The sequence below is a fragment of the Schistocerca nitens genome, chromosome 2 (assembly GCF_023898315.1).
Source record: "Schistocerca nitens isolate TAMUIC-IGC-003100 chromosome 2, iqSchNite1.1, whole genome shotgun sequence".
NCBI classification, from domain to species: Eukaryota; Metazoa; Arthropoda; class Insecta; order Orthoptera; family Acrididae; genus Schistocerca; species Schistocerca nitens.
The window spans coordinates 1,073,407,856-1,073,429,280 of record NC_064615.1 but is presented as its reverse complement, the minus strand read 5'-3'; the positions used below and the strand labels follow the sequence as shown (position 1 = coordinate 1,073,429,280).

General features: G+C 43.7%; 1 protein-coding gene across 2 annotated transcripts in view; it reads left to right on the top strand.

Moving 5' to 3' along the window:
* Positions 1 to 21,425, top strand: part of LOC126237466 (dehydrogenase/reductase SDR family member 11-like) — a 100,440-nt gene that overhangs the window by 22,324 nt on the left and 56,691 nt on the right. For both annotated transcript variants that reach the window (XM_049947606.1, XM_049947605.1), the window contains exon 4: positions 13,066 to 13,195. In XM_049947606.1, the coding sequence (XP_049803563.1) occupies positions 13,066 to 13,195 (130 nt within the window). The remainder of the gene's footprint in view (positions 1 to 13,065; positions 13,196 to 21,425) is intronic.

The window sequence follows — 21,425 nt, the reverse complement described above, 5'->3', positions numbered from 1 at the left end:
CTTGTGGTCTGGGGAGTGTTTTCATGGCATTCCCTGGGTGATGTTATTATGAAATGCACAGTGGGCTAGCACAAGTATCTATCTATCCTTGTGGTCCATGTACACCTCTACATGCAGTTTGTTTTCCTCAGCACGATGGCATCTACCAGCAGGTTAACGCAATGTGTAACACAGCTCGCAAACGTACATGGATGGTTTGGAGAGCACCAGGATGTTTTTATCGTACTTTCCTGGCCACCAAACACCCCGGATTTAAACCCAATCGGGAATGTATGGGACACGCCTTGGATCCTCAATGGAGAAACCTAGCCCAGCTGACCATGACGCTAGAGTTGGCTCGGCTACCCATCCCAGTCGGTACCTTCCAGAACCTGACTGATGCTCTTCCTGCAGGCCCTCGCTACAAAAGGTAATTATTCAGGAGTTCCACAGGTGGTCACATTGGCGTGACGGTACAGCGTAAAATATTGACGTTACTGGGAGTTGAAAACAATACAGTAAGCAAAGCGAACGCAATCTCTCCGATAGTTCACAACTCTGAATGTCTGTGATATGAAAACCTGGTATTGGACAACATGAATACCGTGTGGTCCAACTCGTACTTTGCAGCACGCTTGGATCCTTCTTAGCATGCAATGAACAAGCTAGTCGACACTTTACTGCTGAAGCTTGTCGCACTATCCGATCGTGGTCCTCCTTATGCCATCCTGTGTCCGAGGAATATTTTCAGCGACACAGCTTGTGGTCTTGGGGTAGTGTTCTCGCTTCCCGCGCATGGGGTCCCAGGTTCGATTCCTGGTAGGGTCAGGGATTTTTCCCTGCCTCGAGATGACTGGGTGTTGTTGTGTCATCTTCATGATCATCATTCATGGCCATTACGCACGGAGGAAGGCAATGGCAAATCACCTCCGCTAGGACCTTGCCTAGTAAATGGTGCGGGTCTCCCACATCGTCCCCTACGCTCCTCGAAGTATGGAACATCATCATCATCATCACTTCCAAGTATATGTAGCCGAGTTCAATTCAGCAGGTAGCACAGGCTAGCTCTTTAGCTAGCCCACACTCCCACCTCAATATACGACTTATCTGCAGTCCCCATCCACGTCCTCCTTGCTCGCCAATTTTAGATTCCCACTGGAGGTCGAACGCCCTGAAGGTTTCGGATTCAAAGCCCATCGAGGCATCCCTTCCATGAATACTTGGTGACTGTTCTTTCAGGTAAGTCCAAAAGGAGAGACACCATATATTCATATAATTCTCAATAGTGTTTCGCAAAAAAGACGTCGTCTTTCTTCTAGTGATTCCCATTTGAGTTCACTAAGCATCTCCATAATACTCGAGTGTTGATCGAACCAAATGTAGCAACACGTCTGTGAATTGCTTGAGTGGTCTTTTAATCCGACCTGATGGTGATACGTTGCACGTGTGTTGAGGTGCAATGAGAACACTGTCCAGTTTAACAAAGTAGAACAAGTTTATTAAGTGTTCGAGAACACAAGTCTCCTTTGTGAGGTTTTACGTTACATGTAAATGGAAGTTCGTTTGGTACTTTTAGTCCGAACAAGGGAGACAATGATCAAGTTGCCAAAGGCCAAAATGAATAAGAAAGTGGGCGCAAGTTGCGATTCATTTGGAATGTTCTGGAGTTAATCACACAGGTAGTCATGGTCTCGGCAAAGGGAGGCATCATGTACTTAGCTGGCGTCAAGTTAAACTCTGAAGAAGTAAATTGTGCCCTAAGCTCAGTAGGGGCTAGAAGTTAAACACAGTACAGCGACTATTCGATGAGAGTGCCTTAGTTGGAATTAAAATTGATAGACCACTATCGTTGTTGGCATCTGGCCCAAGGACCTCTAAGGAATAACTGGTTCAATAGCTGAGTTTGAAGTACCATTCCACAGTGCCGGCCTTAAAATGTCGCTGCTCACAGATACGGTGAGGTCTGCTAGTAAGCATGTGAGATTGTGTAGGAAAATAGTGCCTGTGATCACAGTGAGACAGTTGTGGAAGTGCGCTCCCCTGGCAACAGGCCTGGTGACCCTCGTGGCTGCTGTGTGAGACTCCAGGGACACCACGTGATCGTGATGTCCAGAACGTGTACCAACATATGAGACGAATGTAGATCGGTGTCTAGCAACAGGCGAGTATATCTAGTGGCTGATGAAGCCTGAAATGTGGACAACCTGCAGGATGCGAGTGTGTTGCAGGTTGCTGTCAACAGTAGTGATCCCAAACACTCGAGCAGAACTCAAGATAGGGTAGCGCTAGTGTTCTATATGTGGTCTCCTTTACATGTGAGATACACATTTATTAGAATTCTCCCAATAATACCAAGTCGATCATTTGCCTTCCTTGCTACACACATTACATGTGTGTGCCATTTCACATTTAACTGATGTGACTGTGTCGAGCCACGCAACGCTAATACCGTATTTGAACGTTATGGGATTGTTTTTCCTACTGGTCCGCATTAGCTTAAATTTTTCCACATTTAGGGCAAGTTGTCACTATCACACCAAATAAACGTTGTGTTTAATTCACTCTATATCCTTCTACACTCACTTAATGACGACACTTTCCCATATAAGACGGCATCATCAGCAAACAATTACAGACTGCTGCTCACTCTATGCACCAGATCGTCTTTCTATACAGAGAACAACAATACTTCTGTCACACTTCCCTGGGGCACTTCTGAAGATATCCTCGTCTATAACAAACACTCGCTGTCTGAGGCAATGCCCTGGATTCTACTGCTTAAGAGGTGTTTCAGTCACTTACATATCTGGGAACCTATTCCGTATGGGGCACTGTGTCAAACGCTTTCCGGAATTCTAAGAATATGGAAACTGCCTGTTGTCTTTCATGCATGGTTGACAGGATATCGTGCAACAAAAGACAAGCTGAGATTCACACGGTTGATACATTCTAAATCTGTACTGATTTGTGAACAAAAGCTTTTCTGTCTCAAGGAAATTTTTTTTATTCTAACTTCGAATATGTTCAAGACTTCTTCAGTGAACATATGTTATGGGGCTCGATCTGAAATTTTGCAGGTCCTTTTTCTACTCTTGTTTTGTACAGGAGTCGCCGGTACATTTTGCAGTCTTTTGAGACTTTGCACTCGTCGATAGACTCAAGATAAATGCAAACTAACTAAGGGGCCAATGCTGTTGGCTAATTTCTGTAAAACCTAACTGGGGTTCCATCTGGAGCTAGCGATGGTGGCGAGAAGTTTCTGATGTCACTGTGTGGACATGACATAAGGACCCAACAAGCCGAGTCCTTGTGGATATCACTATATTACACACTTCTAGCGACTAATGTATTAGTGCAAATCACACTGTCGTACACTTGCTGCCACACGGAGTGGTTCAAATGGTTCGAATGGCTCTGAGCACTATGGGACTTAACTTCTTAGGTCATCAGTCCCCTAGAACTTAGAACTACTTAAACCTAACTAACCTAACACACATCCAGGCAAGATTCGAAGCAGGATTCGTAGCGGTCGCGCGGTTCCAGAGAGTAGCGCCTAGAACCCTTCGGCCACCCTGGCCGGCCATGCTGAGTGGCCGCTCGGTTCGAGGCACCATGTCACGGATTGTGCGGCCCCTCTCGCTGGAGGGTCGAGTCCTCCTTCGGGTGTGGGTGTGTGTGTTGTTCTTAGCAAAGTTAGTATAAGTAGTGTATAAGTCCAGGGGCTGATGATCTCAGCAGTTTGATCCCTTAGGTATTCACACACATTTTAACACACACATACAGCTGCTAGCTCCTTACATAAATACATTATCGTCTGCACAAACAGAAGTGTAACATTCGATATGGTCTGACTCACAAATTTTTCTCCTATACCAAACTCTTCGTATCAGAGTAGCATTTGCAATCGACGTCCTCAGTTATTTGCTGGATGTATTCCAATTTCAATCTTCCGCTATAGTTTTTATTTTCTGCAGCTCACTGTAGTACCATGGAAGTTATTCCCTGATCCCTTGAAGTATGTGTTATCATCCTACTGTCCCTTCTTCTTATCAGTGTTCACGATATACTCCCTTTCTGCAGAGAACCTCCTCTCTCCTTATCACGTCATTCCACCTAATTTTCATCATCTTTCTACAGAACTACAACTCAAACACATTGAGTCTCCCTTTTTCGATTTTTCTTACCGTGCATGATTCACTTCCATAGAAGGCTGTCCTCCAAAATTTCTTCCTCAAGTTAAGACTGAGGCTTGATACGACTTCTTTCGGCTGCCATTGCCCACTTAGTCTGTTCTAGTTTGTTTTTGATGTCCCCCTTGCTTCTCTATCATATGTTACTTCGCTTCCACGGTAGAAGAATTCAGTCACTTCATTACACTGCCTGATAGGTATAGTGAAGCAACCAGAAAGAGATGAGGAAACGAAATTGCACTGCGTGCATTGAGAGTGAATATGATGTTATTTCAGCGAAGACAAAATCGCGTGGCCTTTGCATATAACTTGGCAGTATGAGCTGACACATCAGTATGACGTTGCATCATCTCTGGCCCCGATGCTGCACTGATCCTGTTCGGAAGGGTGTCGTAAGGCCGTTGTATTCTCTCCTGAGTCGAGCTGGCCCACAACTGTCGTTCTGGTGCTTGATACTGGTACTGTCTTGGAGTTGACGTCTGAGAAGGTCTCAAACACGCCCTACTGGAGACAGCACGGGGAATCTTGCGGGTCACGGGAGTACCTCAGCATCACAAAGTTCCTAGAGACGTGTGCCATTTGTTGATGTGCACTGTCTTCAGTAAAAATGGCACCACGGTACTGTCGCATAGGAGCCAACAGACGAGGACGTAGGATGTGCGTGACGTACGAGGGCCGTTCAGAAAGTAACCTCCGGTTGATTTAAAAAAATACACCAAGTTAAATAAAAATATTTTAATATATACATCTTACAACTACATCTTTGCACTATTTTTCTACATAGTCTCCATAGCGATTGAGGCACTTATCGTATCTCTTCACAAGCTTTGAAATTCCTTCTGCATAAAAATCACCCGCTTGTGCCTGGAGCCAGCCTGTGACCGCATCTTTGAGCTCTTCGTCGTCATCAAACCGCTGTGACCCGAGCCATTTCTTCAAATGCATGAAGAGGTGATAATCACTTGGCGCCAGGTCTGGGCTGTAAGGTGGATGGTTGATAATGTCCCACTTGAAGGACTCAAGAAGGGCCGTTGTTCTGCGAGCAGAGTGAGGACGGGCGTTATCGTGCAAAAAAACGATACCGGAAGTCAGCATACCACGGCGTTTGTTCTGTATAGCCCGTCGTAACTTTTTTATTGTTTCACAGTACACGTCTTGATTAATGGTCGTACCACGTTCCATGAATTCAACCAACAACACCCCTTTGGCATCCCAAAACACCGTTGCCATCAGTTTTCTGGCAGAAAAATCTTGCGAGGCTTTTCTCGGTTTGGTAGGCGAATTTGAATGTGCCCACATCTTTGATTGTTCTTTTGTCTCAGGGTTCACGTACTTAATCCAGGTTTCGTCACCAGTCACGATTCTGTTTAACAATGGTTCTCCTTCGTCCTCATAACGTGACAGAAAGTCTAATGCAGAGGCCATTCTTTGAGTTTTGTGGTGGTCGGTAAGAATTTTGGGCACCCATCGTGCACAGAACTTACGGTAACCCAATCTTGCTGTCACTATCTCGTACAAGAGAGTCTTAGAAATCTGTGGAAAACCAGTAGACAACTCCGACATTGAGAAACGTCGATTTTCACGAACTTTTGCATCAACTGTCTGAACGAGTTCGTCAGTCACCAATGATGGTCTACCACTCCTCTCTTCATCATGAACGTTTTCTCGTCCACTTTTAAATAAACGTACCCATTCACGGACAACTCCTTCACTCATAACTCTTGGTCCGTACACGGCACAAAGCTCACGATGAATAGCTGCTGCAGAATATCCTTTGGCTGTTAAAAACCTTATGACAGCACGCACTTCACATTTGGCGGGGTTTTCTATTGCAGCACACATTTCAAACTGCCACAAAAACTAAACTAGCGCAGGTACGACGTTCACTCGACCACGGCTTGATGCCGACTGACCTGTTGAGTGCGTGAACGCACAGATGGCGTCGCTACTCCCCCCACAACCCGCAGTGTGACCAATCGGAGGTTACTTTCTGAACCGCCCTCGTATTTTTGTGCCGCCAGAGTTCCCTCAGTCACTACTATCTAGCACCTGAAATCACACTCGTTGGCATCTCAGACCGTGACGCCAGGAGTAACACCACTGTACCTTGAAAGCCTCTTCGGGTTTGCTGCCAGATCCTAAAACCAACTCGAGCGAATATTTCGGCTATCCAACTGTTCGCCAGCTTCAGGCAAACGCTGCTGCTGCTGCTGACTCCCGCTGAGAACTGATGCCAAGGCTGGAAACGACGTTCTGTACAGGCCTCCGTAGCATACACGGCGCATGCGCCGCCTACAGAGTTGCTGTCATCCAAGGCTGGGCAGGTGGCGCCGCTCTTGGCAGATCACAGGCGACAACGATATATCGCACTCAGAGACTATTTTCGAACATTCTGACTGGCCGCAACGGAGAAATTTCCGTTTTGTTGCAGGGTAGTAAAGAGTCCCACGTCTTGCTAAGAGGAAACCCATTATCTCTATTAATCAAATTATCTGCCAACCTAATTTCAATCGCCTTTTTCTAAACATAGTTCCAAAAACCGGAAGTGTTGGCAACTATCACAGTTTCGTCAAATTTCATCCCGTTTCCATCGTTTAAGCAATGTTCAGCTACCGCCTATTTTTCTGGATGCCTCATATTACAGCAATGTTCCACGCACCTGTCCTGAACTGTGCGAATTGAACGACCGAGGTAAGCCTTCCCACAGTGACACGGAATTTTGTATATGCAGGCTTCCTAAGCTCCACGTCATGTTTCACAGAGCTGAGTAGTGCCCTAATCTTAGAAGTTGGATGGTACATATTCTTAATGTTAAAACTCTTTAAAATACTATGAATCTTAAACGATATTTTGCAGTGAACACATAGTGTGTAGTGGAGCAATCACTCTGTTGTAGAAATAATTCAAAAGTCAAGATCGCTTAAATACCGTTTACTGGATAACCGGTTTCAACCTTGAAAAGGTGCCATCATCGGATGTGTGAAGATATAACGTGACAGGTTTGATGGAGGGCTTACACGAGTTACACTGTGTACATTACCATTAGCACAGTACCATATACCTGAATGTAGATTAACATTTATAAACCATTTGGATATAACGATACATGAGGCAGACCAGCCGATGTAAAATCATTGCCACAAAAAATAAAAAACAACTGCTGTCATGGTCATTGTTTTCCATAAGATATGTAAAACCGAAGTCACAAGATAAAACTATTTGGCACGTGACCGCTGCTCGACTGTCAGCTGTCGGCATCACACTGCCCTATTCCTCGCCTGTTTACCTGCTGCGACTCTGGTGGTTCACAACCGGCCACTAGATAGCGCTGCCCATGCAGTACACACACAGTCCCACGGTATAACCACTCATTACTACTACAATACAACTTTACTATTACTGCTAATCAAATGCCCATGCAAAGAACACTTTCGCATACACTTACTGTACATACTATACATACTATGCATACTATACATACTATACTTACTATAAAGTACGTCAATTACAGAGTAAAAACACATGAAGCAAAGGCATTATCCATATCAGCAGCAAATTATATTATAATTTACTTTTATTCGTATATGGAAGTCAGGAATATACACATAGTAAGCCGTTCATAACACTACTTAGATACAATGTGACGAGTGATTAAAATCTGTATGCTGGGTCTTTGCCTGTCTGGGCACTACGGTCTTAGGTATTGTAAACGCTAAAAAAGTAATAAACTTGCTATAAAAGAATCTCACCATCTATACATTTATTATGAACGTAGAAAGGATCGACTATGAAAACCTGCATGGTCATATGAAATTAAGGAATGCCAGGTCAGAAACAAACTGAGGGGGCACGGGAAGAGGGGGGAAAAACAGACTTGCGCATCAAGATGCACAGCCATTCCACGTGCGCTCCCATCGGCATGGCGCACGTGGAATGGTCTGTTTGACCAAGAGAGCAGTTGTTTTTTATTTTTTGTGACAATGATTTTATATCAGCTGGTCTGCCTCATGTATCGTTATATCCAAATGGTTTATAAATGTTAATCTACATTCAGGTATGTGGTACTATACTAATAAAAATGTATATAGTGTAACTCATGTAAGCCGGCCGGAATGGCCGAGCGGTTCTAGGCGATACAGTCTGGAACCGCGCGACCGCTACGTCGCAGGTTCGAACCCTGCCTCGGGCATGGATGTGTGTGATGTCCTTAGGTTAGTTAGGTTTAAGTAGTTCTAAGTTCTAGGGGACTGATGACCTCAGCAGTTAAGTCCTATGGTGCTCAGAGCCATTTTAACTCATGTAAGCCCTCCCTCAAACCTGTGTGTTATATCTTCACAGATCCGATGATGGCATCTTTAGTGTGTTGAAACCGGTTATCCAGTAAGCAGTATTTAAGCGATCTTGGCTTTTGAATTATTTCTACTTAAACGATATGCCTCCATCATAAGGAATAAAGGCAAAAGATCTATGATCCTCTTCATACACCTCCGGGAATGGTCGAAACTCCGTAGCCCGACGGTGTTCTACTAAGGGCGGCGCCACCTGCCCAGTCCTGGGAGGCAGTAACTGTGATGGGCGGCGCATGCGCCGTGTACGGTTTGGGGTCCTATATAGGACGTCGTCTGCAGCCTTCGCATCAGTTATCATCATCATAAGCAGCAGCAGCAGCGTTCTCCTGAAGATGATGGACAGCTGGATCGCCGAAATATTGAATCGAGTTGATTTTAGGATCCAGTAGCAGACCCGGAGGGACTTCCAACACTTATTAGCCTACAGGGTCACACCACTGTGTCTTTCAGTAACACTAGCAGAATGGGATCGCTCCAAAGGCCGCCACCTTACTCACCGACGAGATCACTTGTGGCAGTGTAGAACCACGTTTTGTCGTTGAACAAATTTCGACGCCATTAATAAGATCATGCTTCTCAATCATGACAACACACCAGAAGCAGCTGTTTATGCTGTGTTAGCGGCAGGCCACACATCTGACGGTAATTGCCTGCTAGTGTCCGACCAATGGTGTGGGTTGACACAGAATTTTGCAGGAAGTCCATTACTTGTTCTCGGATTGCAGATCCAAACGTGAAGGGGTTACGGTGTGCTTGGTCCACAATAAGGCGATCCTCTCTTGTGGTGGAAGCTGGACAGTGAGTATGCCTACTTTAACTTTCCCAAGCAATTCAGCATTGGACCACAGTCACATCTGAGTCTGGTTATTATTCGATTCGACCAGCCAACCAAATTTAGATCCACAGTTACGTTCGTTTCAATCTTTGTCAGGTGCAGATAACGCTGTCTTACACGAATACACAGCATTCCCATGTCTTTCACAGCGATCACTCAATATCAGGCGTTGTTCATGTACCTTGTATACTCTACCACACGAGGTAACAACACTAAACACAACCAACACTAATGTACACAGATAGCCATTCTGTCAAAGAGAACTACAAGCCTAAGTATTTGCATATCCACCGACGGTGTATACGCTCACGAAGTTACGTTGACTGTTGACCATGTCTTCTGGGTGCTTTGCCTTTTATCTGTAGGCCAGTGTAGAAGAGTAAATTGTCCTCGGAGCAGATCGTAAGGCGAATTACGACAAACAGCGTGATAAAACAGAGTTAGTCAATACAAACTAAGCAAAGGTGAGTTACAAGGAATACGTTAATTAAAACTTCTGGGTTAGGACGCCGTGGTCGAACAATAGAAATTCTTCCTGCTGACGTTTTGTTGCCATCTGTGAGCAACATCTTCCGAGGTGAGCCAACGACTGGCTGGGCCGTGGAGGTCCCGTTTATATAGAGCGTAAAGAGGGCGCCACCACTCGTCACCTGATGTTGATAGTGAATCTATCTCTGGCTAACGCCATTACTCTCGATCAAAGGTAATCGATTGTCAGATCGTTGATACAAAGTTGACAGGTAAACGATTGTCACATCGTTGATACAAAGTTGACCGCCACATCGTATCTAACTTCTGGAACTTCTTTGTTTAATATCCTTTTTACGTGGACTGAAATAACAGCGAAGATGAAACTTCTTAATTTAATTTTGAAACTGCTGAGTGAAACTGAACGTACTGTCACTTTACTTGTCCTTATCATTTCACATCTGACCTACAGAATTATTGCTGACAAATGCAACTCAAAGGTATTCTATTCATTTATGATCCACAATATATAAAGATACGCAATCTGACTGCTCAAATAATTAACAGAAAAGAATGGCCGTGAATTAGAAGAAATCCTAACAATAACCTATACATTTCATAAGACACTTACATCACAAAAATCTCCTTTATACGAACTACAGCTATACAGCAAGCACCAATACAGCCAGCTAAATAAAAGATTCTAACTACTGTAGGCCCTAACTACTAATAGGCATGTGGTTAGATTCTGTTGCAGAGCAAATAATGTATTTAGCAAATTTTACCTCAATAATGTGACATCCTGTTCAAAATATTATATAATCGTCGGGTCAACAGAAAGGTCCGATCTTACTCGTCGGCTTTGACCCGTGACGTAAGCGTGTTGTGGTGTGTGACGTCATTACGGCGCGGAAAACCTAATACATGGTTTGATGTACTCTTGTTTAAAGAACATGTATACGTAATATGAAGCAATTTGATGAACATATTGATCTGTAGCGTAGCCCACTTGAGGTTAGGTTGGGAGTTTTTTTTTTGGAATGCGGCCGCGGCAGCGGCCGCCTATGATTCGAAAATATTGATTTGACACTAATGAAGCCTGTGGGGGGATGGGGGCGGGGGGGCACTGCAAACTCCCCCCACCGCATAACGACATATTTAGTTTCTCCCCACCCAAAAACCCCCAATTTCCCACGCTTGTCCCGTTACAGTCATTAGGCTTTTTGTGAAACTTGTGTATTTCAGTGTTTACAATACGTATTCGATGTTTTTATATCCGCCATATTGGAATTGTTGTTTATGGTCGTTTCCGTGGTATTTGTGACGTCATGGGTCAAAGCCGACGGGTAAGATCGGACGCTTCTGTATTTCCTAATCGTCTGTGACATCCAGTTCCAAAAATTATATAATCATCAACAATAATACGTTTCCGTGACGGACACACGTTCAGATCGTCCTCTTGCGCTAACACTTCAGATCCTCTAACCTGCTAACTATAAACTTCCAGCATCAATCACTGCTGGCTATTCACCTCTAACAACGAGTCCGACCAGCCACAGAGTCTCTTACTGTCAAAGTTATTAATGCAATCTATCGCGTTGCCAACATATAAACATATAAACAGGCTTACACTTTAAGCCTTCTCCTTCTCTGTTAAAATTATTGTAGTGTTTATAAATCTCTATGGCTTCTCTGTACATTGTGCACGATAATGCAAAGTCTTAGCTAGCACACTCGTTTCAATAAATTTTATTTCATGATCACTGTCTTAAAAAATATGTTCCACTACAGCCGATTTGTCGGTGTGACCGAGACAACAGTTCCTTTTGTGTTCAGTTAGACGGGTATTAACACTTCTCTTCGTTTTTCCAATATAAACCTTCCCACAGCTACACGGAATTTTATGCATCGCAGGGGTTGCAAAAGGATGTCGTGCTTCTTTCGCTGATCTTAAACGTTCACTGATGTTCTTGGTGGGTCTAAAGATTGTTTCAAATCCAAACTTGGCCAGAACTTTCCCAATACGGTCCGTAATACTGTGGATAAATGGAAGAAACACTTTCCCAACCTACTGTTGTTGTTGTTGCATGTTTTCGGACACCTTTCTTCTGAGATGGTGAGCTCCATATATCTCATTATCAACACATCCATTTTCCTTAAAAGCTGTTCGCAAATGATTTAGTTCTTCTTGCAAATGAACTGGCTCACAGATTTTATTGGCCCTGTCCATTAATGTTTTAATAACACCTCTTTTCTGCCTGGGATGATGTTTCGTATCCCTATGGAGGAAACGATCGGTATGTGTATCTTTCCTATATACCTTATGACCTGAAGTCCCATCTGCCAGTTAAGCTGTCCATTAGTCTCTGTCTCCACAGTAAATTGTGTCTTTGGACTAATACTATTTTAATGCACGAAGAAACCATTCAGTTCCTCTTCACAGAGATTCCGTATCAGCAAAATGTCATCTGCATACCAATACCACTTCAGTGGACCTAGCTGACTGCAGCGCCCACCGTTAAAAAAAAAAATCCACAAAAAGATTAGCAACAGCTGGACTTAGAGGGCTCCCCGTTGCTACTCATCCAATTTGTTCATAGAATTCATCATTGTATTGAAAATAAGTCGTGGATAGACAATGTCAAAACAAAGCTACCACTGTATATCAGTGGGAAACATATCAGCTATGTAAGAAACAGCTTCGTTAATCAGAACTGTGGTGAACAGGGTACAACATCAAAACTGACAAGGAATCACTTGGGCTAACAGTAATCCCTTCAATTTTTCGATAAAGGACACAGAATTTTTAATATGATGATCAGTTTTTCCGATGTACGATTGTAACAAGGAGGCGAGATGTCTAGCCAACTCTTGACTAGGGGATTCAATAGCATTCACTTACAGAGAATTGTCAATGCAACGTTACGAATGTATCGTCTGACTTAACCTGTCCTCTAATAGCATTACGATCATTTTACATAATGTAACTGCACGACAAATAAAAAATGTGAGTCATGGACTGTGAGGCTGATCCCAGCGGAGGTTCGAGTCCTCCCTCGGGAATAGGTGTGTGTGTTTGTCCTTAGGATAATTTAGGTTAAGTAGTGTGTAAGTTTAGGGACTGATGACCTTAGCAGTTAAGTCCCATAAGATCGCACACACGTTTGAACATTTTTCGAAAAAATGTGATCATGATATTACAGGACCAAGTAAAAAGTAAAACCGAGTCAAAATTTCTGTGCAGTTTGGCGTGCCACCTTCCCACATTCGACGAGCTGTACGCCATGTACTGCGCCAGCAAATACGCCGTCAAGGCGATGCTCGACGGACTGCGCCTCGACCTGGTCACTAGGAAGAGCAACATCCGTGTCGGGGTGAGTTCTGGCAACACTGCTCGCCTCCGCTATGTCGCAGCGGTTCTGGTGACGTCATTGTTTCCTTCGTAATTGGCTTTTGGCAGGTACAGCATACCGCCATGTCTTGGAATTAACTGGGAATTCGTGCGTATCTTGAGACTGGCCACTCAGACGTAGCATAAAACTATTTCCAGTTGCTGTATGGGCAGTTAGACTTAGGGGCAGCCAAGATTTCGGCTGGTAACCGATCTCTGGCGCGAGTGCCATAGTCCTCCCTCAGCCTGCTCACTCCCTCTCCCCCCCCCTCTTCACCCACCTGTCTACGCCTGAGGGGGGTGGGGGTGGGGGGGAGGAAACTGCTAACGTACTGCAATTAAATGCAGCGCAGACACTCCACATACAAGTTGGTTTTATGTTTCACGCAACACAACAACACAGATCACAAAGTCTCAGTACTGGCAAAGTTGTTCACATGGCTCTGAGCACTGTGGGACTTAACATCTGAGAGGTCATCATTGCATGTGTCAGAATTTGTCCCTTGCACAATGTAATTTTCTTTTTAAATACAACCCATTCAAATCAAAAATAAATTGTTTGACACCTTTCGGTGTCTTACTGTGGGCAGCGTGCAATCAAGTCAAATTAAAATGCGTGGTCAGCAATCCATTATAGATGTTCTAATTTTCGCTCCTATACTCCTATTTCCTTCATAAATTCGACAACAACTGGTTTTAAAGAGAAAAATAGTTTCAGACATGTCTCTTGACTTAATCAACGTACTTCTCAGTAATATATAAAGTCCCCACACTCTTTGTTCATTTACATCAGTGGGATAGTGTGCAGCAACTTCACAATTTTACTGTTCAATTTCGTCACATAGAGCATGCCTAGATATTTAGGACAAAGTACTTCTTGATATGCAGAACAATGAATCCCATGTGCCGATCGTTTTAAGTTTTTTGCTTTTTCGTTGACAGCGAAATCTTTAAATTCTTTCTGCATGATATTCTTGTTTCCCAACAAATTTGCAATAACCATCGACTATGTGATTGGACAATAGATACTGGTAATTTTCGTCCCTCTCTTCCGTCATTCCCAATCATTACTAAAGGCCTGCGATGATATATCCTAGACTACCCGTTTTTGTGCAAAAACAGCGACATGAAAAAATAGCGAAGGGTAAAGAGCACTGACACCACAAATGCACCGCACTGAAGAGGGTTGTGCTGACCTAAAAATGCCACCCCGCAATACTAAATGAAATGGTTCAAATGGCTCTGAGCACTATGGGACTTACATCTGAAGTCATCAGTCCCCTACAACTACTTAAACCTAACTAACCTAACGACATCACACACATCCATGGCCGAGGCAGGATTCGAACCTGCTACCGTAGCGGTCGCGCGGTTCCAGATTGAAGCACCTAGAACCGCTCGGCCACTCCGGCCGGCCTAAATGAAATGGCGCACCATTCTCAGTACTACGGAGGAGGACTGAGCAAAGCCAAGACAGGCTGAGCCTCAAATGGCCTGCACTCCCGGCATGCGTGACATTTGGCATGTCGTGCCTGGCCATGAGTTAAGACAGCTTAGCGATGGTGTCTTCTCTTCGTTCTCCCATCGGTCAAGTCGTTGATACTTAACGTCTTTCCTGAGTCTCCTCAGAGCATCACAGTAGAACTTTCTTCTCACTGACTACATGGAAGAAATTATCGACAATCCCATGAAGGTCAAGAAAAAGTCATTAACACTGATTTGATGTTGGTGCAAAATTGACTCGCTTTTTTCGGCCACAGAGAGGATGGTGTCTCCCACTGCAAAGATTGCTGTTTTGTCTCAGGGTCATAACCATACACACATAACTAAACACTGGTTGCTGTTTAGTGCACGCCTGACCCAGATGATCTCAATGATCGGCGTTTAAAAGACGAAGGAAGAACTTAGCTGCAGTTCAAAAATGTTCAGTTCATCAGCTAAAATGCTTTGATCTGTTTCGTATGTATTTCCAACGAGTTCACAAACAGCATGGAGTGTCTGGCTTCTGTCCTTGTGGGTCACTTCACGGACTCGCACCATCATTTCTGGAGTTATGCATCAAGGCGGTCGGTCTGTTTATCCGCCACAGTCTCCTGACTATCTTGAAATCGCTAAAACCACTCAAACGTTCTTGCTTGCTCACCAATAGCATGATTTAGTATGAGATGGGTTCCAGCTACAGTTTTACAGAGCTTAAAACAAAACTTAATGCAGATCCTTTGTTCCTTCAACCCAGCCATTTTGAAGTCCATAGGAATCAGCAACAAAGTTTACTCTGATGCACTCACAAATATGCCATGTACCAGACTGACAGTTTAAAGACACAACTATGGGATTTCTGTACTGCTGACTGTATGGGCGGAATGTTCAAATTCTCGGAAAATTTTGGATAGCAGTTTCTTTTCATGGATCACTTCGAAAAACGTATCTTGGCTAAACAACTCTGAGTGCAAATATCAGAGACTGGCTCACTTATGTAGATGATGTACTATGTATGTAATCAGGAACTACGATCACAAGACAGCTGAACAAATAATAATTTCATAAACATAAAAACATTCAGATCACAATACAGATTGACAACAAACCCATAAACTAAGTAGATCTAAGCATTGACATCAGTACACAAACAAATTGTTTCAGACGATATAGAAAAACTACAACTACAGACACAGTAATGCATTCTTCCTGACAACACCCAACATCACATAAACATGCAGCTTTCCATTCAGTGGTGCACTGTCTCGTATCTGTTACAATGTCTGGAGAAGATTTTCGAACAGAATTAGACACCACATGATTTACTGCCATACTCAATGGCTGAAGTCCAGTTCTGACTGAACACATCTTACACACAAAAGGAAACCAGTCATCAGTGAGGCCAAAGATTGTTTCTGATGTGTCAGTAGTTGAGGTGGCCAATAAAGACAGTCAGACACCTTAATGTAGCATATTAATAAAGTCATAGCTGCACTTGCATATCAGTTGGTTTGTTATGCTGAGTGAATAAGCTGCTGTACATGCAGATACGTCAGCTGCCCTCATGTCTCTGTCTGTTTGGGTAAATGTAGTAGTTCGTGATGTGCGCCCCATTCCCCCCACCCCTTCCAAGCTGTCCCAACGCATGATGCGCCGGCACACACAACTTTGTTGCCAGACTGCCCAACAGTGCGTACAGAGGTGCATGGACAAGAGGATGAATCTATGCATCATGCTATTGAAGTAGCTATAATTTATACATTGTGAACATTATACAGGGTGGTCCATTGATAGTGACCAGGCCAAAAATCTCACGAAATAAGCATCAAACGAAAAAACTACAAAGAACGAAACTCGTCTAGCTTGAAGGGGGAAACGGCGCTATGGTTGGCCCGCTAGATGGCGCTGCCATAGGTCAAATGGATATAAACTGCTTTTTTTTAAAAATAGGAACCCCTATTTTTATTACATATTCGTGTAGTACGTAAACTGATATGAATGTTTTAGTTGGACCACTTTTTTCGCTTTGTGATAGATGGCGCTATAATAGTCACAAACGTATAAATACGTGGTATCACGTAACATTCCACCTGTGGGGGCGGTATTTGTTTCGTGATACATTACCCATGTTAAAATGGACCGTTTACCAACTGCGGGAAAGGTCGATATCTTGTTGATGTATGGCTATTGTGATCAAAATGCCCAACGGGCGTGTGCTATGTATGCTGCCCGGTATCCTGGACGACATCATCCAAGTGTCCGGACCGTTCGCCGGATAGTTACATTATTTAAGGAAACAGGAAGTGTTCAGCCACATATGAAACGTCAACCTCGACCTGCAACAAATGATAATGCCCATGTAGGTGTTTAAGCTGTTGTCGCGGCTAATCCGCATATCAGTAGCAGACAAATTGCGCGAGAATCGAGAATGTCAGAAACGTCGGTGTTGAGAACGCTACATCAACATCGATTGCACCCGTACCATATTTCTATGCACCAGGAATTGCATGGCGACGATTTTGAACGTCGTGTACAGTTCTGCCACTGGGCACAAGAGAAATTACAGGATGATGGCAGATTTTTTGCACGCGTTTATTTAGCGACGAAGCGTCAGTCACCAACAACGGTAACGTAAACCGCCATAATATGCACTATTGGGCAACAGACAGTCCACGATGGCTGCGACAAGTGGAACATCAGCGACCTTGGCGGGTTAATGTATGGTGCGGCAATATGGGAGGAAGGATAATTGGCCCCCAATTTATCGATGGCAATCTGAATGGTGCAATGTATGCTGATTTATACGTAACGTTCTACCGAAGTTACTACAAGATGTTTCACGGCATGACAGAATGGCGATGTACTTCCAACATGATGGATGTCCGGCACATAGCTCGCGTGCGGTTGAAGCGGTATTGAATAGCATATTTCATGACAGGTGGATTGGTCGTCGAAGCACCATACCATGGCCCGCACGTTCACCGGATCTGACGTCCCCGGATTTATTTCTGTGGGGAAAGTTGAAGGATATTTGCTATCGTGATCCACCGACAACGCCTGACAACATGCGTCAGCACATTGTCAATGCATGTGCGAACATTACGGAAGGCGAACTAATCCCTGTTGAGAGGAATGTCGTTACACGTATTGCCAAATGCATTGAGGTTGACGGACATCATTCTGAGCATTTATTGTATTAATGTGGTATTTACAGGTAATCACGCTATAACAGAATGCGTTCTCAGAAATGATAAGTTCACAAAGGTACATGTATCACACTGGAACAACCGAAATAAGCCGGCCGTGGTGGCCGAGCGGTTCTAGGCTCTACAGTCTGGGACCGCGCGACCGCTACGGTCGCAGGTTCGAATCTTGCCTTGGGTATGGATGTGTGTGATGTCCTTAGGTTAGTTAGCTTTAAGTAGTTCTAAGTTCTAGGGGGCTGATGACCTCAGAAGTTAATTCCCATAGTGTTCAGAGCCATTTGAACCACTTTTTTCAACAACTGAAATAAAATGTTCAAAGTACCTACGTTCTGTACTTTAATTTAAACAGACGTACCTATTACCAACTGTTCGTCCAAAATTGTGAGCCATATGTATGTGACTATTACAGCGCCATGTATCACAAAGCGAAAGAAGTGGTCCAACTAAAACATTCATATTTCTTTACGTACTACACGAACATGTAATAAAAAATGGGGGTTCTTATTTTATAAAAAAGCGCAGTTGATATCCGTTTGAACTATGGCAACACCATCTAGCGGGCCAACCATAGTGCCATCTGGTTTCCCCCTTCAAGCTAGACAAGTTTCGTTCTTTGTAGTTTTTTCGTTTGACGCTTATTTCGTGAGATATTTGGCCCGGCCACGATCAATGGACCACCCTGTATTATAATTAGTGTGAAAGTGTGGATTAAACACATTGCAGATTCTATGAGCATTATATTCATTACACTGAATCATATCACGTAGCACAAATTAACCAATAAAAGTATTTTCGCAAATGTGATAAAGATCCAAAGTGAAAGAGCTTTTTCAAACAGTAAATACTTTTCCCTAATTCGTGTAACAGTCTTCAAATCAATACGTATGTTGTATTACGGGCTTTCTGAAGCAGCCCATTTTCTTCCTCAGGGTTGTCCTGACCAAATTTCATGGAAATCGGTGCAGCGGGTTAGTCGTGAAAACTTAACAGTTACTTTACCATTTATAACATTAGTATGATAAAACTTTCAATTAGAGTATGTTTTCCCGTGATACGATTTTGGTAAAATAAAGCCTACACGACGTCACAAGTTATGCCCAAGTTACTTGTGAAAATCCCATGAAAGAGATTAGCGTATTCAAACAGAGAAACAGACAGACATGACGGTCTTAGATAAAATTTTAAATCACAATATCTTTCTTCCGGTGATCTAAACTTGATGGAATAAAGCCTAAACGGTGCCCAAAGCTATGCTCAAGTTACCTGTGATAACCACATGTAGATTCGTCTAGTAGTTTTGGAGAAGCGAGGTCAAACAAAGAGAAACGACAGTTTTATAGATTTATTGTTAGTATAAATACCTAAACATGGGCAGAACCAAAACGAGGATAATGGAAATTAGTCGAACTAAATCAGCTGATGCTGAGGGAATTAGATCAGGTGATGCTGAGGGAATTAGATCAGGAAATGAAACACTTAAAGTATTAGAAGAGTTTTGCTATTTGGGCAGCAAAATAACTGATGATGGTCGCAGTAGACAGGATATAAAATATGAACTGACAATGGCAAGAAAAGCGTTTCTGAGAAGAGAAATTTGTTGACACCGGATATGGATCTAAGTGTCAGGAAGACTTTTCTGTAAGTATTTGTATGGAATGTAGCCATGCATGGAAGTGAAACATGGACGATAAACACTTTAGATAAGAAGAGAAAAGAAACTTCTGAAATGTGATGTTGCAGAAGAATGTTGATGATTAGGTGGGTAGATCACATAACTAATGAGGAGAATTGGGGAGGAAAGTAATTTGTGACTTAACCTGACTGCAAGGAGGGATCGGTTGGTAGGACACATCCTGAGACATCAAAAGATCACGAATGTAGTACTGGAGGGAAAGGGGGGGGGGCGGATGTAAATCGTAGAGATTGACCAAGAGATAAAAACAGTTAGAAGATTCAGAGGAACATAGGTTGCAGCACTTACTTGGAGATGAAGAAGCTTTCATGGGATAGAGTAGCATGGAGAGATGCATCAAAACTGCGTTCGGACAGAAGACCACAACACCAAGAGATATGTAAAATTAATAATCGATGTATACGTAACTTTGAAGTGCTGTAGGTCCTTCTGGTGCTGAGTTATATACAGCGAGAGTAATGTTCTTGATAGCAACAATGTCTTGAACGCCGATACAATTCAATAAGCCACTAACAACAGAAATATTTAGTAGCGTGATGCTATTCTGGTGACATTTCTCGCCATTGCAAATCTTCTGTACTAAGGTTGATGTGAGTCCGAAGATTCACGGAGCCTCGGACGAAACTCTGAGTGCGACTGCTTAAAAAGGGACGCGCCGACCAATCGGAATCAGCCGGCCGATGTGGCCGAGCGGTTCTAGGCGCTTCAGTCTGGAACGGCGCGACCGCTACGGTCGCAGGTTCGAGTCCTGCCTCGGGCATAGATGTGTGTGGTGTCCTTAGGTTAGTTAGGTTTAAGTAGTTCTAAGTTCTAGGGGACTGATGACCTCAGATGTTAAGTCCCATAGGGCTCAGAGCCATTTGAACCAATCGGAATCGCAGCAGCGAGATCACGTGAATTCAGCGTCCTTTGACGGCGAGGAAGGTGTGTTTACATCCGTGCGGCTGTAGCTTCCCTAACACGAAAGTAGTGGCTCCCAGTGTGAACTCAGGTGTGAATGGTATCACGTGCACATACTTGTTGAGGAAGAGGCATGCAACATATACGTGCGCCTCTAATTCCGTGTGTGCCCCCCCCCCCCCCCATCGGAGGCAGCAAGCGATGGAAGACTGACCGCGCCCAGTGTGGCATGCCTGGTGCAGTCGACGAAGCGTCCGCTGACGCTGCAGTTTTGAACACCACAGTGCTTTACTAGGTACATTACTGTTAAAGGTGGTATGCTGTTTTTTCTTTTTAACTGTGAACTGACGTACTCATCCAGTTATAGGGGGACCTACGCTTTAATGTGTACCGGGTGATCAAAAAGTCAGTATAAATTTGAAAACTGAATAAATCACGGAATAATGTAGATAGAGAGGTACAAATTGACACACATGCTTGGAATGACATGGGGTTTTACTAGAACAAAAAAAAAAAATACAGAAGTTCAAAAAATGTCCGACAGATGGCGCTTCATCTGATCAGAATAGCAATAATTAGCATAACAAAGTAAGACAAAGCAAAGATGATGTTCTTTACAGGAAATGCTCAATATCTCCACCATCATTCCTCAACAATAGCAGTTGTCGAGGAATAATGTTGTGTACAGCACTGTAAAGCATGTCCGGAGTGATGGTGAGGCATTGGCGTCGGATGTTGTCTTTCAGCATCCCTAGATATGTCGGTCGATCACGATACATTTGCAACTTCAGGTAACCCCAAAGCCAATAATCTGGTCTGGGGACCTGGGAGGCCAAGCATTACGAAAGTGGCGGCTGAGCACACGATCATCACCAAACGACGCGCGCAAGAGATCTTTCACGCGTCTAGCAATATGGGGTGGAGCGCCATCCTGC